The sequence below is a fragment of the Theropithecus gelada genome, chromosome 19, assembly GCF_003255815.1.
Source record: "Theropithecus gelada isolate Dixy chromosome 19, Tgel_1.0, whole genome shotgun sequence".
NCBI lineage: Eukaryota > Metazoa > Chordata > Mammalia > Primates > Cercopithecidae > Theropithecus > Theropithecus gelada.
In genome coordinates, this window is record NC_037687.1 from 504,647 (window position 1) to 519,731 (window position 15,085).

At 63.6% G+C, this 15,085-nt stretch overlaps 2 protein-coding genes across 3 annotated transcripts in view; one reads left to right on the top strand and one right to left on the bottom strand.

Moving 5' to 3' along the window:
• The first annotated feature begins 1,984 nt into the window (after nucleotides 1–1,984).
• Nucleotides 1,985–11,706, top strand: POLRMT (RNA polymerase mitochondrial). Of its 2 annotated transcripts, none has more exons than XM_025366653.1 (18): nucleotides 1,985–2,365; nucleotides 2,661–2,847; nucleotides 3,965–4,114; nucleotides 4,520–4,684; nucleotides 4,753–4,923; nucleotides 5,118–5,342; nucleotides 5,645–6,433; nucleotides 7,675–7,797; nucleotides 8,078–8,200; nucleotides 8,424–8,603; nucleotides 8,876–8,962; nucleotides 9,062–9,175; nucleotides 10,170–10,225; nucleotides 10,353–10,451; nucleotides 11,072–11,144; nucleotides 11,264–11,349; nucleotides 11,438–11,508; nucleotides 11,604–11,706. In XM_025366653.1, the coding sequence occupies exons 1-18, from the start codon at nucleotides 2,268–2,270 to the stop codon at nucleotides 11,651–11,653; spliced, it is 2,847 nt and encodes a 948-aa protein (XP_025222438.1). In that variant the 5' UTR covers nucleotides 1,985–2,267; the 3' UTR covers nucleotides 11,654–11,706. The 2 variants fall into 2 exon arrangements, with proteins under 2 accessions (XP_025222438.1, XP_025222437.1); XM_025366652.1 differs by having other exon boundaries at nucleotides 11,432–11,508; nucleotides 11,604–11,691.
• Nucleotides 11,707–11,766: 60 nt separating this feature from the next.
• Nucleotides 11,767–15,085, bottom strand: part of LOC112612309 (potassium/sodium hyperpolarization-activated cyclic nucleotide-gated channel 2) — a 4,218-nt gene continuing 899 nt past the window's right edge. The window contains exon 3 of the mRNA XM_025366694.1: nucleotides 11,767–13,118. Within this exon, the coding sequence (XP_025222479.1) occupies nucleotides 12,442–13,118 (677 nt within the window). The 3' untranslated portion in view covers nucleotides 11,767–12,441. The remainder of the gene's footprint in view (nucleotides 13,119–15,085) is intronic.

The window sequence follows — 15,085 nt, forward strand, 5'->3', positions numbered from 1 at the left end:
TTACAGGCATGAGCCACCATTCCTGGCCTATTTTTCTTTTCTTTTCTTTTCTTTTTTTTTTTTTTTGAGACAGAGTCTCGCTCTGTCGCCCAGGCTGGAGTGCAGTGGCCGGATCTCGGCTCACTGCAAGCTCCACCTCCCGGGTTCATGGCATTCTCCTGCCTCAGCCTCCAGAGTAGCTGGGACTACAGGCGCCCACCACCGCGCCCGGCTAATTTTTTGTATTTCTTAGTAGAGACGGGGTTTCACCGTGTTAGCCAGGATGGTCTCGATCTCCTGACCTCGTGATCCACCCATCTCGGCCTCCCAAAGTGCTGGGATTACAGGCTTGAGCCACCGCGCCCGGCCTGGCCTGGCTGGTCTTAAGCTCCTGAACTCATGATCCACCCGCCTTGGCCTCCCAAAGTGATGGGATTACAGGCATGAGCCACTGTGCCTGGCCAAAAATTAGATTAAAAAAAAAAAAAAAATTGCAAGGGAAATTTAAGGACACATGGCCAGGCACGGTGGCTCATGCCTGTAATCCCAGCACTTTGGGAGGCCGAGGCAGGAGGATTGCTTGAGCCCAGGAGTTTGAGACCAGCCTGGGCAACAGAGCAAGACACCCCTCTCTCCCAAGAAAAAAAAAATCGGGCCGGGTGCGGTGGCTCATGCCTGTAATCCCAGGACTTTGGGAGGCCAAGGCAGGTGGATCCCCTGAGGTCAGGAGTTTGAGACCAGCCTGGCCAACAGGGCGAAACCCCATCTCTACTAAAAATACAAAATAATTAGTTGGATGTGACGGTGCATGCCTGTAATCCCAGCTGCTTGGGAGGCTGAGGTAGGAGAATCGCTTGAACCCAGGAGGCAGAGCTTTCAGTGAGCCAAGATTGCGCCACTGCACTCCAGCCTGGGCAACAGAGCGAGACTGCATCTCAAAAAAAAAAAAAAAATTTCCAAAGAAGAAGTAAAGTATGAAATTTGAAAACACTTGGAGATAATGAAAATGAAAACATCACATACCAGAAGTTCTGGGATGCAGTGCTCAGAGAGCAATTTATAGCCATAAAATGCCTATATTAAGAAAAGTGGGCCGGGCGCGGTGGCTCAAGCCTGTAATCCCAGCACTTTGGGAGGCCGAGGCGGATGGATCACAAGGTCAGGAGATCGAGACTATCCTGGCTAACATGGTGAAACCCCGTCTCTACTAAAAATACAAAAAACTAGCCGGGCGCGGTAGCTGGCGCCTGTAGTCCCAGCTACTTGGGAGGCTGAGGCGGGAGAATGGCGTGAACCCGGGGGGGCGGAGCTTGCAGTGAGCCGAGGTCGCGCCACTGCACTCCAGCCTGGGAGACACAGTGAGACTCCGTCTCAAAAAAAAAAAAAAAAAAAAAAAAGAAAAGTGATGGCCCGGCATGGTGGTTCACGCATGTAATCCCAGCACTTTGGTAGGTTGAGGCTGGTGGATCACGGTATTAGGAGTTCAAGACCAGCCTGGCCAGCATGGCGAAACCCTGTATCTACTAAAGATACAAAAAATTAAGTGGCGTGGTGGTGCATGCCTGTAATCCCAGCTACTCAGGAGGCTGAGGCAGGAGAATGACGTGAACCCAGGAGGCAGAGGTTGCAGTGAGCCAAGATCATGCCACTGCACTCCAGCCTGGGCAACAGAGCAAGACTCCGTCTTGGGGAAAAAAAAGAAAAGGTGAAACATCTCAGACGAAATACTTCACCTTTTACCTTAGGAAACTAGAAAAAGTTTCCTAACTAAACCTAAAGCAAGCAAATTTCTCACTAAACCTAAAGCAAGCAAATGAAGTTACAAAAATGAAAACAAATAAATGGAACGGAAGGGCAGAAGCGGTAGAGAACAGTGAAGCCAAGTCCTTCAAAAAGATCATGCAGTTGGCAAACCTTGAGGTTGGCTGACCTGGAAAGGATCAATTTCAAAACCCCAAAACTGGGCACATTTGTGTTCTCAAAATAAGAAAATTTAAAAATACTGACAAGCCTCCTCCCAGAGGAACGTGCACCTCACACAGTCCCACCTGGCAGGCCATGTGGCCGCCTCTGCAGGTAGAGCCTGTGTGTGAGAGCCCCAGGAGGACGCATCTGTCTGCCCAGCTGGCCACTCCTGCTTGGTCACCCTGTCACCTGCTGAGCTGGTGGCTACAGAGAAGGGGTCTCCAGGGAGCAGCGGGGAATGCAGAGGTTGGGCCATCCCCCCAGACCCTCACCCTGGCTTGGTCTCCCAGGGGGCCTTCAGGGAGCTGGTGTATGTGTTGTTGATGGTGAAGGATGCTGGCCTCACCCCAGACCTGCTGTCCTACGCGGCCATCCTCCAGTGCATGGGGAGGCGGGGCCAGGACGCCGGGACCATTGAAAGGTAGGTGGTGTCGAGAGGGCCCCACCGCTACCCTACCCCCACCCCCCACTCCCCACCCCTACCCCCCACCCCCCAGCCCCCACCCCTACCCCCCACCCCCCAGCCCCCACCACGTTCCTGCCAGGGTCATAAGATCTGGGACGGTGCCTAGGCTGGGGGCTGGGGACCCCTGGAGGGCCTGACAGCTGCACTGAGAACTGCAGGCTAGCAGGAGGTGGCCATGCGGTGCCCCTGGGCTCTGTGGAAGCCCAGCGTGGGGCTGGCCCATCCCTCAGGCAGGCCTGCTGCCCCACAGGTGTCTGGAACAGATGAGCCAGGAGGGGCTGAAGCTGCAGGCACTCTTCACCGCCGTGCCCCTGTCTGAGGAGGAGCAGGCCACTGTGCTGACGGTCGTGCACAAGGTGAAGCCCACCTTCAGCCTCCCGCCGCAGCCGCCGCCCGCGGTCAACACCTCGAAGCTGCTCAGGGACGTGTATGCCAAGGTGAGCCCACGTGGGGTCCAGCAGACGGACTTCAGTCCTCATAGCTGCCCTGAGGGGTCTCTGGAGCCTCAGCTCAGACCAGTGGGCCTCCCTGGTGCCCGGGGCTCACCTGGGCCGGGCCCTGGATTCTTCCCTTCCTCCTCCCAGAAGACTGAAGGAGCCAGAGCTGGGAGGGTCTTGGGCGTAAGGGTGTAGGCTCTGGGCGGATGAGGTGGTCGGGCGCCCCAGAGGCAGGGTGGGGTGACAGGCAAGAGCAGCGCCTTCGAATGGGGCTGCCAGGTGCACGCAGTGTGCTTGTCTTTCACTGAGGCGTAATTCATCTGCCATAAAACTCTTAAAGGTGTAATTCAGCGATTTTAGTGTATTCACAGTTGTCTAATTCCAGAATGTTACATCACCCCAAAAGGAAGCCTCATCTCCATCACCCATCACTCCCCATCCCCTCCTCATCTCTGTGGATGAGTCTGCCCTGGACATTCCATAGAAATGGGACTGCACACTGCGTGGCCTTTAGTGTTTGGCATCTCCCACTGAGTGTGACGTCCTCACGGTGCATCCACGAGGCGGCCGGGGTCAGGGCTGAGTCATGCTCGGGTGCGTGGATGGCCGCACCGTGCTGGTCTGTTTGTCCGTTGATGGACACTTGGGCTGTTTCTACTTCTTGACTACTATGAGTCATGCGGCTGTGAACGTTTGTGTACAAGCTTTTGTGTGGACCTGAGCCTTTGATTCTCAAAGTGCTGGGCTTTAGTTATTTTTAATTCATCTATTTCTGGATGGGTCACATTCACACAGTTCCAAGTTTGAGGAGAAAACAGCAAACATCTGGGGGCGCAGTGAATGGTCTCCCCAGGCTCTGCCGGCTCCCAGCACCACCACCCCCCACCCCACGACGATGCCCACTATCCCATCTAGAGGGCCCGAGGTCAGGAGGGGCCAAGGCCTCTGGTTTGGCCACTGGCACTGACTTTACCTGCAGCCCACTTTTCCCCGTCAGCGATGGCGGTCAGCAATTTGCACGAGACGCAGAAATGCGTGCACCCGTGCCTTTTCGGGGTCCTAGGAGGGCAGGTCTCCCTCTGGCTGAGCCCCCGACCTCACTACCCCATCCCTGCAGGATGGGCCGGTGTCCTACCCGAAGCTGCACTTGCCCCTGAAGACCCTGCAGTCGCTTTTTGAGAAGCAGCTTTGCGTGGAGCTGGCCAGCAAGGTGTGCGTGGTGTCTGTGGAGAAGCCTGCATTGCCAAGCAAGGAGGTCACGCACGCGGTAGGAGCTGAGCCGGGGTCCCGTGTCCGCCGCGGGGGCTGAGCCGGGTCCCGTGTCTGCCGCGGGGCTGAGCTCAGTGCATGTGGTTGAATTGCTCATGCCCTGGTCTGGGCATGCAAGGCCTAGGATCTCAGCCTGTCTGCCGCTCAGGGGGAACTTGTGGGGTCCTGAGGTTGGGTCCCGGCCTGTGGTGCTGGGCACTCTGCAGCTGGGCTTGTGCTCTTGGCTGCCTCAGGCGCACCGAAGCTGGCAGAGGGCGCAGGCCGGGGTGAGGAGCTACCCGGAACACACAGCAGGGACCTTGAGGGCCACGAGGTCTCCGCAGGGAGCTGTGGTGACCCCCGTCCTGTGAGCCTGGGTCCCGCCAGCTGCCATGGGGCTCACCGGGCCCTTCGTCCCTCGCAGCGGAAGACCCTGCAGACCCTGCGGAACCACTGGGAGAAAGCGCTGTGCCGGGTGCTGCAGGAGACCAAGAACCACCTGGAGGGCGAGGTGCACAAGGGCCGGTTCTCACTGTACCCCTTCCTGTGCCTGCTGGACGAGCGCGAGGTGGTGCGGATGCTTCTGCAGGTGCGCCTTCCTCTGCGTGGCCGGGTCCCCGGGCGGAGCGGGCAGGCACTCACGGCCTCCTTCTCCAGGTCCTGCAGGCGCTGCCCGCCCAGGGCGAGTCCTTCACCACCCTGGCCCGGGAGCTGAGTGCACGCACTTTCAGCCGGCATGTGGTGCAGAGGCGGCGGCTCAGTGGTCAGGTGCAGGCGCTTGAGACGTACTACAGGAAGTACCTGCACGTGCTGGCCTCCGACACCAAGGTGAGGCGCGCACCCCCTCTCCTGGCTGGGGCCAGTGGTGGGTGGGCGCGCTCCCTCTCTGGGGCAGCCGGGTTTGCCCTCAAGCCTCAGCCTCTTCCTCTGTACCCTTGGGCTGACAGGGGGAGCAGGCACGGGCGGTGGGGCGTCTGGTCGGAGGTCCCGATGCCCAGCTCTCTGACCGCCCTGTCCCACAGGTGCCCAACCCCTGCCTGCCGCGGCAGTACTGGGAGGCGCTGGGGGTGCCCGAGGCCCTGCGGGAGCAGCCCTGGCCCCTGCCAGTGCAGATGGAGCTAGGCAAGCAGCTGGCGGAGATGCTGGTGCAAGCCACGCGGATGCCGTCCAGTCTGGACAGCCGGCACGGCTCCTCCCGGCTTGTTCCCGTGCTCTACCACGTGTACTCCTTCCGCAACGTCCAGCAGGTGCCGGACAGCAGTGTCCTGAGCTGGGGGGGCATCCTGCTGGGGGGACAAGGGACCCCATGGGGTTGGCGCCTCTGGGTGGTGCCTTGATCTCAGCGCAGCCATCAGTACCTCCCAGGACTCGGGACACACCATGGGTGTCCGCGCAGCTGTCCAGCCGTGTCTAGAGGTGGCTTCTGTTCGTGGGAGGCTACGCTGGTTTCTTGGTGGTGGGGGAGCCGGTCTCTCTCACCGAGTTTAAAGGGCGGCGGTAGGAAGACACCGGCAGCGGGTCCCTGACCCGTCTGCCTGTCGCACCGCAGATCGGCATCCTGAAGCCGCACCCGGCCTACGTGCAGCTGCTGGAGACGGCCGCGGAGCCCACGCTGACCTTCGAGGCGGTGGATGTGCCCATGCTGTGTCCCCCGCTGCCCTGGACCTCACCGCACACGGGCGCCTTTCTGCTCAGCCCCACCAAGCTGATGCGCACGGTGGAAGGCGCCACGCAGCACCAGGAGCTGCTGGAAACCTGCCCGCCCGCCGCGCTGCACGGCGCTCTGGACGCTCTCACCCAACTGGGCAACTGCGCCTGGCGCGTCAACGGGCGGGTGCTGGACCTGGTGCTGCAGCTCTTCCAGGCCAAGGGCTGCCCCGAGCTAGGCGTGCCGGCCCCGGCCTCCGAGGCTCCCCAGCCGGCGGAGGCCCACCTGCCGCAGAGCGCCGCGCCCGCCCGCAAGGCTGAGCTGCGCCGGGAGCTGGCGCGCTGCCAGAAGATGGCCCGTGAGATGCACAGCCTGCGGGCGGAAGCGCGGTACCGCCTCTCGCTGGCGCAGCACCTGCGGGGCCGCGTCTTCTGGCTGCCGCACAACATGGACTTCCGCGGCCGCACCTACCCGTGCCCGCCGCACTTCAACCACCTGGGCAGCGACGTGGCGCGGGCCCTGCTGGAGTTCGCCCAGGGCCGCCCGCTCGGCCCGCACGGCCTGGACTGGCTCAAGATCCACTTGGTCAACCTCACCGGGTTCAAGAAGCGCGAACCGCTGCGGAAGCGCTTGGCCTTCGCGGAGGAGGTGATGGACGACATCCTGGATTCGGCGGACCAGCCCATGACGGTAGGGGCGGGGCCCCTGCGCCCCCGGGTCCCGTGCCCGCCCTCCTCCCCAGGTGCCCCCGTTCTCCCTCTCCCTCCCTCCCCCTGCGCCCCCGGGTCCCCTGCCCGCCTTCCTCCCGAGGTGCCCCCGTCCTCCCTCTCCCTCCCTCCCCCTGCGCCTCCGCGCCTCCCATCCTCCTTCTCTGGTGCCTCCGCGTCCCCTGCCCGCCCTCCTCCCAAGGTGCCCCCGTCTTCTCTCTCCCCCCTCCTCCTGTACCCCCGCGTCGTCCGTCTTTTCCCCTCCCTTGGTGCCCCCGAGTCCCCTGTCCGCCCTCCTCCCAAGGCGTCCCCTCCCCCCTCCCCCTGCGCCCTGTGTCTCCCGCCCTCCCCCGTCACCCCCACGTCTCCTGCCTGCCCTCCTGCTCAGGTCCCCCCACCCTCCCCCTTCTCCTTGTGCCCCCACGTCTCCCGCCCTCCCCTGGCACCGCCACGTCCACCGCCCACCCTCCTCCCCAGGTCCTCTCGCCTTCTTCCTCCCTCCTCTTCCTGCGCTCCCGTGTCCCCAGCCCGCCCTCCTCCCCAGGCGCCCCCGCCCGATGTCCCCTGCCCTCCTCTCCCGGCACCCTCGCGTCCCCCGCCCTCCCCCCGCAGCGCCCCCGTGTACCCCACAGTCCCCCATCCCCGGGCGCCCCCACGTCCCCCGCGCTCCCTTTTTCCCCTCGCCTGGCCCTCCCTCCTCTCCCTCGGCACCCCTGCCTCCCCCATGCTCCCTTCTCCACCCCCGCTCTCCCTCCTCCCCGGGCGCCCCCACATCCCTCGCGCTCCCTCCTCCCCCACCGGCGCCCCCGCCTCCCCCATGCTCCCTCCTCCTCGTCTGGCGACCCCGCGTCCCCCGTCCTTCGCCCTTCGCCCCCGCTGCTCCTCCTCCCTAGGCGCCCCCACATCCCCCATGCTCCCTCCTCCCCTGGGCATCCCCATGCTCCCTCCTCCCCCAGGCGCCCCGGCGTCCCCCGCCCACCCTCCTCCCCTGGTGCCTCCGGACACACTTGTCTCAGCCCCGTCCACCCGCAGCCCTCACTCTCCATCTGTGGCTGTAGAGGACTTATCCAGTCAGTGCCTCGTCTCTCGCCCACATGGGTCCCGTGTTCACTGTCAGGCATGTGCGTCTCCTCCCTATGTTCCCACCCCCCTGCACCACACCCCCCCACAGGCTCAGGAAGTCCGCCTGGGCCTCACTGCCCACCACACCCCCTGTCCCCGCAGGGCCGAAAGTGGTGGATGGGCGCTGAGGAACCCTGGCAGACGCTGGCCTGCTGTATGGAGGTGGCGAATGCCGTGCGCTCCTCCGACCCTGCTGCCTACGTCTCCCACCTCCCCGTCCACCAGGTGAGCCCGCAGGGTGGGGCCCCGAGGCCATGCCGTGCACTTGGTCTGGGGCTCGCCTTGAGGGTGTGAGATTTCACCTTCTCTGGTGGTGTCTTTTGGAGGTGGCCCTAGAGGGTCCAGGAGCCGTGGCTCCTGGCCTTTCCTGGGAGCGTCCAGGGCTCAGATGCACTTGGCTGGGCGTGCACAGCCTTAGGAACAGCTCGACCTGGGGGGTAGTTTGGGGCCCCACACATCTCTGCCTCCCTGAGTCTCCATCACCCATTTGCGGCCCCTCCCTCAGGACGGCTCTTGCAACGGCCTACAGCATTATGCTGCCCTGGGCCGAGACAGCGTGGGCGCCGCCTCGGTCAACCTGGAGCCCTCGGATGTGCCGCAGGATGTGTACAGCGGCGTGGCTGCGCAGGTAGGGCGTGCCCTGTTACCTGCTGCCCGGGGGCATCTGGGTGTGGGGGCAGTGTGGGCCCTGACTCTCGGCCTGAGGCGCCCTCACCTTGGCCTGTCCTGAGGATGTGGTGGGCCTGGGGCAGGGCCTTCCCAGGCAGATGTTGCCCGAGGGCTTCATGGGCACTTGGTGGCCCCTGGGCTGCTGGCAGGGCTGACTGCGCACCTGCTCTCCCGTGGTGCAGGTGGAGGTGTTCCGCAGGCAGGACGCCCAGCGGGGCACGCAGGTGGCACAGATGCTGGAAGGCTTCATCACCCGCAAGGTGGTGAAGCAGACGGTGATGACTGTGGTGTACGGGGTCACCCGCTACGGCGGGCGTCTGCAGATTGAGAAGCGCCTCCGGGAGCTGACCGACTTTCCCCAGGTGCGCCAGGCCTGTAGCGCTGGGAACATGTTGGTTTCGCTGCCGTTTAAAAGTCGGACGATTTTGCCGCAGACCCAGCCTCCCAGCAGAAGACCCAGCTGGTTCCCCAGACCACTGACTGCCTGCTAGGGCTTGGGCATTTCTCGCCGACTGTGGGAGTGTCAGGCCCCGTCCCTGCCAGGCCCTGGGCCTCAGTTGCTCTGAAATGGGGGGGAGTAGGGCGTGAAGGGGCCAGCCCCTGAGGACCCGCACCTGCCGCCCGTCTTCTGCAGGAGTTTGTGTGGGAGGCCTCCCACTACCTCGTACGCCAGGTCTTCAAGAGTCTACAGGAGATGTTCTCAGGGACCCGGGCCATCCAGGTACGTCCTGTGCTGTCCCCGCTCGGCCAGGGCTCTCCGAGCAAGTGGATGGGAGCCCCGGCTTGAGCCCCCAGCCCTGAGACGGCCTGTGTCCCACAGCACTGGCTGACCGAGAGTGCCCGCCTCATCTCCCACATGGGTTCCGTGGTGGAGTGGGTCACACCCCTGGGTATCCCCATCATCCAGCCCTACCGCCTGGAGGTCAAGGTCAAGGTCAGTGTACCTCCCCATCCCGTCCCAGTGTACCCCCATCCCAGTGTACCCCCATCCCAGTGTACCCCGTCCCAGTGTAACCCGTCCCAGTGTACCCCCATCCCGTCCCAGTATACCACCCCGTCTCATCCCAGTGTGCCCGTCCCAGTGTACCACACTATCCCGTCCCAGTATACCACCATCCCAGTGTACCCCCATCCCAGTGTACCACCCCATCCCGTCGCAGTATACCACCATCCCAGTGTACTCCCATCCCAGTGTATCCCATCCCAGTGTAACCCGTCCCAGTGTAACCTGTCCCAGTATACCACCTCGTCTCATCCCAGTGTGCCCGTCCTAGTGTACCACTCTAATCTGTCCCAGTGTACCCCAGTCCCAGTGTACCCTCGTCCCAGTGTACCATCCCATTCCATCCCAGTATACCACCGTCCCAGTGTACCCTGTCTCAATGTACCCATCCCAGTGTATCCCCATCCCATTGTACCACCCCATCTCATCCCAGTGTACCCCCGTCCCAGTGTGCCCTTCCCAGTGTACCACCCCATCCCATCCCAGTGTACCCCTGTCCCCCTGTACCACCCTGTCCCATCCCAGTGTACCACCCCATCCCATCCCAGTGTACCCCCGTCCCAGTGTACCACCTCATCCTGTCCCAGGATACCACCATCCCAGTTACCCTCATCCCAGTGTACCTGTCCTAGTACTCCCATCCCAGTGTATCACCGTCCCAGTGTACCACCCCATCCCGTCCCAGTATACCCCATCCCAGTGTACCATCCCATCCCAGTGTACCCCCGTCCCAGTGTACCACCCCATCCCATCTCAGTGTACCACCGTCCCAGTGTACCACCCCATCCCAGTGTATCACCCCATACTGTCCCAGTGTACCCCCATCCCAGTGTATCACCCCATACTGTCCCAGTGTACCCCCATCCCAGTGTACCACCACTGTGCTGGGCCTCGGGCGGGACTCACCCGCTCCTTCCCTTTTTAGCAAGTACGAGGTGGGATTCAGAGCATCACCTACACCCACAGTGGAGACCTCAGCCAGTGAGTGGGGGGCCCGGGCTGGGGGGCTGGCCGGGGGAGCAGCCACAGTGGAGACAGTGACCAGTTACGGGCGTCTCTGGGCTGGGAGTGCATTCTGGCCCCGACCCGGCACCTGTCCTGTTCCTAGGAAGCCCAACACGCGTAAGCAGAAGAACGGGTTCCCGCCGAACTTCATCCACTCGCTGGACTCCTCGCATATGATGCTCACTGCCCTGCACTGCTACAGGTGGGCATCTCCGGGTGGCAGGGGTGCTGCTCGCCTCCCAGGGTCCTCTGTTCTGGCTACCAGGGCACAGCTGGCAAGGCAGGGTCCAGCAAGGGACAGTGCTGGGTGCAGGGTCTGGGCAGAGTGGATCTGCTGTGTTTGTGGGGCCTCTGTTCCCCGAATGTGAAGGTGGTCCTGTCAGCTCCCGCCACCCCTGTGGCCTGACGGGGAGAGCCAAGCATGGGCTCTGCCCCTTTGTGGTGGGCATTTCTTGGTGAGCACCGCAGTGTGTGGTTAGATCTGGGGCACGTGGAGGTCGTCCCAGCAGCATCTACCGGCCACGGGAGCTGGGAACACCCAGGACGTGGGGTGGTGGCCCTGGCAGGAGGGGACAACGCAGCTGCCCTCGAAGCTGAGGCTCCCACAGCAGCCGGGGGGGCAGCAGGTGTGGGGCAGGGCGGCTTCCAGGAACATTTCCTCGGCCTGTGCTGAGGCCAAACCCAGGATGTTTGGGCGAGGCCTGGAGGAGGGTGGGCTTCCCTGGACCTTGAGTGGAGAGGGCTGAGCACAGGGCCGCGAAGCTCGTCGCGGGGCGGCCCTGTGGGCTCCCTTCCCTTCAGGAGCCCTCCGCTCTGCCGCAGGAAGGGCCTGACCTTCGTCTCTGTGCACGACTGTTACTGGACCCACGCAGCTGATGTCGCCATCATGAACCAGGTGCCCCCGTCTGAGCCTTAGTCCATCCATGGGTGGGGCCTCGCACCCCCGGGCATTGGGTAGGGGTGGTGCCCAGACCCTGCCTGATCACGCACGGGGATTCTCTCCCTCCTGCCCAGGTGTGCCGCGAGCAGTTTGTCCGCTTGCACAGTGAACCCATCCTGGAGGACCTGTCCCGGTTCCTGGTCAGCCGGTTCTGCCCTAAGTAAGGCACTCCCTTACCTAACTACCCTACCTGGACACCCCCCCCAAAACCTGGCCTCAGCCTCACCCCACCCTGCTTCCAGCCCCAGACCCCGGAAGATCTCCCAGTGCTGGGAGGCCAGCCAGCTGCAGGAGACCCTGCAGGCAGTGCCCAAGCCAGGTAGGCGGGTGGATGGCCTTTCAAGGGCGCCTCTAACAGCGGGCCAGGGCCGGGCCTTCGTGCCACCCACGCTGTCCGCTCTGCTCACACTGCAGGGGCCTTCGACCTGGAGCGGGTGAAGCATTCCACCTACTTTTTCAGCTGACGCCCGGTGGGCCTTGTGCCAGTGTGTAAATAAAGTTCTTTTGCCACCTCCAGGAACTTTTCAGTGAGGGTGCGCGCCCCGTGCGTCCCGAGCAATCATACGCGGCCTGGGTGGGCGCCAATGCTGTCATTTATTGCGCGGAATGGGAGTGTGGGGGTTAATGGGGCGTGGGGACCACGGTGGGGGCACTGCTGCCTCGGCTCTTCAGTACATTCATCACGGCGGCGGGACCCCAGCCTCGCCCCCGTGCCCTGCGCAGCCAGGCCCGCCCCTCGGTGCCAGTGCTGGAGGGAGCCGGGGGTGCTGCTCCCGGAGGTCACCGCGGGACGCGCGTGGATGGGGGCCGGGCCGGTTATTGCGTGAGCGCGATGGGGGCAGCGGGAAGCTGGCGGGCCAAGTATTGCACTTAAAAAACAATCCTCATCGGACGGCGGGCCACCTGGAGGGCGGGGTGCGGGCGGGGCTCCACAGCCGGCTCCTCTGGGCCACCCCGTCCCTATTTTACAGCTGGGGGAACTGAGGCACCGAGGTGAAGGGAGCCCCCTCGCACGCGAGGCCGCCGCCGGGGGCAGGGGCGATGGGGGTGGGCGCAGGGCGATGGGGGGGACGGCCAGGGGCGCGGAGGGGGCTGCCCCACCGGCCCGGCCCGTCCGTCCGACTACGGCTACCTACGTCTTGTCTATGGCTTCTGGGCGGGCTGGCGGCCGGGGCAGCGCAATGGCATGGCTTTGGTCTGGATGACGGCCCCGCCCCCGGCCCACCTGGGCCCGCGGGGCGGTTGGCGAGGGTCACAAGTTGGACGAGAGGCGCGAGCGCGCGGAGTCCTGGGGGTCCAGGCCGCCGGCGGCGCCAGGCGAGGCCGAGTCCCTGCGGTCCGGGCTGGGCGCGGCGGCCCGGGCAGCAGGCGTCGGCCCCAGGCGTGGCGTGGAGCTGCTGGCCGGGCGCGCGGAGGCCGCGGGGCCGGGCGCGCCATGGGGCAGCGAGGGCTGCGAGGCGGACAGTGGGCGCGACGCGCGGCTCAGGCGGCGCGCAGGCAGGGCGGGCCCAGCAAGGGGCGCGGCGGGCGAGCCGCCGTAGGGCGAGGTCCGCGGTGCCCGGGGGCTGGCGGGCACGCCCGGGGGGCTGGCAGGAGGCGGGGGCCCCGGTGAGGCGGCGGCAGGTGCGGGCCCCGGGGGCGGGCGGCGGACGAGGCGCGGCGAGCCGAGCGCCAGCGGCCCCACGAGCGGCCGCGCCACCTGCGGGCAGAAGCTCATGGCCACGGCCTGCTGCAGCGTGGCGATGGCCGAGGTGACCTGCGGCGGCGGCGGCGGCGGGAAGAGGCCCACGCGCTGACCCAGCTCGGCCTGCTGCACCATCTCACGGTCGTACTTGACGATCTCCTGGATGATGGCGTTCTCCTGGTTGTTGAACACGCCCGAGTTGAGGTCATGCTGCACCTTGTGCAGAAGGATGGAATTCTTCTTGCCTGCAGGAGAGGGGGCGTCAGCGCGTGCACAGGGAGCACTTGCTGCGTACAGCAGGCACCGAGCACCTACTTACTGTACGCGGCACGCATACATGGAGCACCTGCTGGATACAGCAAGCAGGCACCGAGCACCTACTCTATACAGCGGGTGCGCATGGAGTGCTTGCAGTGTAGAGCAAACATGTATTTAGTACCTACTGTATACAATAAGTACACATGTAGCCTCTCTTGCCTACAGTATGGATATTGAGTATCTGCTGTATACAGACACCTGCTATGCACAGCCAGCATGCATGAAGCACCTGCATACAGAAAGCAGGTTTTTTGCTCTTTTTTTTTTTGAACCACAGTCTCGCTCTATCGCCCAGGCTGGAGTGCAGTGGCGCCATCTCAGTTCACTGCAAGCTCCGCCTCCAGGGTTCACGCCATTCTGCCTCAGCCTCCCGAGTAGCTGGGACTACAGGCGCCACCACCACGCCCAGCTAATTTTTTGTATTTTTAGTAGAGACGGGGTTTCACCGTGTTAGTCAGGATGACCTCAGGATCATGATCCTGACCTTGGTCTCCCACAGTGCTGGGATTACAGGTGTGAGCCACCGCACCCGGCAGCAAGCAGGTATTTAATGCTTGCTGTGCACATGGAGCAGGTGTCACTGTACAGCAAGTATGCATGTATACCATCTGTATATGCTGATTATGTAATGAGTGCCTCCAGTGTGCCACAGGCATACCGAGAACACCTGCCTGTAAACAGCCTGTGCTCAGCGCCTGCTGTATACAGAAGGTATAACCTAAACACCTGACATTCAGGAATGTGTTGCATACTCGCTGTATAAAGCAAGTTGTGGAGTGCTTCCTACTGTATGCTGGGGAGCTCCCTGACACCACTCCATCGCACCTGTCCTGCGTTTCCGCCATGGTCTTCATTCCCATTTCCACAAACAGCAGCACGAGCCGCGATCTCCCTGGCGCCTACATCCAGTCATCAGGGCTCTGCCCCTCCCTGCCCCGGAGACTGCCCCCTCAGAGGCCAAGTCACCGTCTCCCTCCTGGACACGGGCCGCCTTGGTGGATACTATCTGACCAGGTCCTCTGCCCACCTAGAACCCTCCATAGCTCCCGGATGCTCCTGATTTAGTCAAAACTCTCCCTGCCGCTCACTGGGCCCTGTGTGTCTGGCCCCCCCTTCCCCCCCGACCTCCTCCAGGCCTCCCTGGCTCTCTGGACTCTAGGCCTCCTTTCGATCTCAGGGCCTTGGGACGTACTGTGTCCACTCCAGGAACACACCTTCCTCCCCCTTTCCACGTGGCTTCCCTTAGCCTGGTCTTCACTCTGCATTCCCACCTGCCCTGCTGGCACACAGCCCGGTCGTGTGTGATTTGACCACCAGTCCATAAACCTCCCTGGAGTCTGAGTGGGCCGACGGGTCTGCCCCTTGCCCTCCAGCACACAGCAGGGGCTCACCGAGCGTTCAGCGCAACCCAAAACACCCCGTGCATTCCCTTCCTTGGGAAATAGCTGCCCCTGGCCAAAGTAGGACAATAGGTCAGAAAATCAGCTTGTAGACCCAAAAGGATCCCAGGAGCGGCCAGCCACTGCCCCTGCCCGAGCCACACCCCTGCTGCCTTGGCCATGCCGCTGCCCCAGCCATGCCCCTGATGCCACAGCCACGCCCGTCCCCCATTGCACCGTCGAAGCCACGCCCCTGGTGCCTTGGCCACGTCCCTGAGGCCTCAGCCACGCCCCTCCTGCCCCGGCCACGCCCCCGACCCTCAGCCACGCCCCCGAGGCCTCAGTCACACCCCTCCTGCCCCCGGCCACGCCCCCGAGGCCTCAGCCACACCCCTCTTGCCCCGGCCACGCCCCTGACCCTCAGCCACGCCCCCGAGGCCTCAGCCACACCCCTCCTGCCCCTGGCCAAGCCCCCGACCCTCAGCCACACCCCCCCGCCCCCGCGCCCCCCCCCG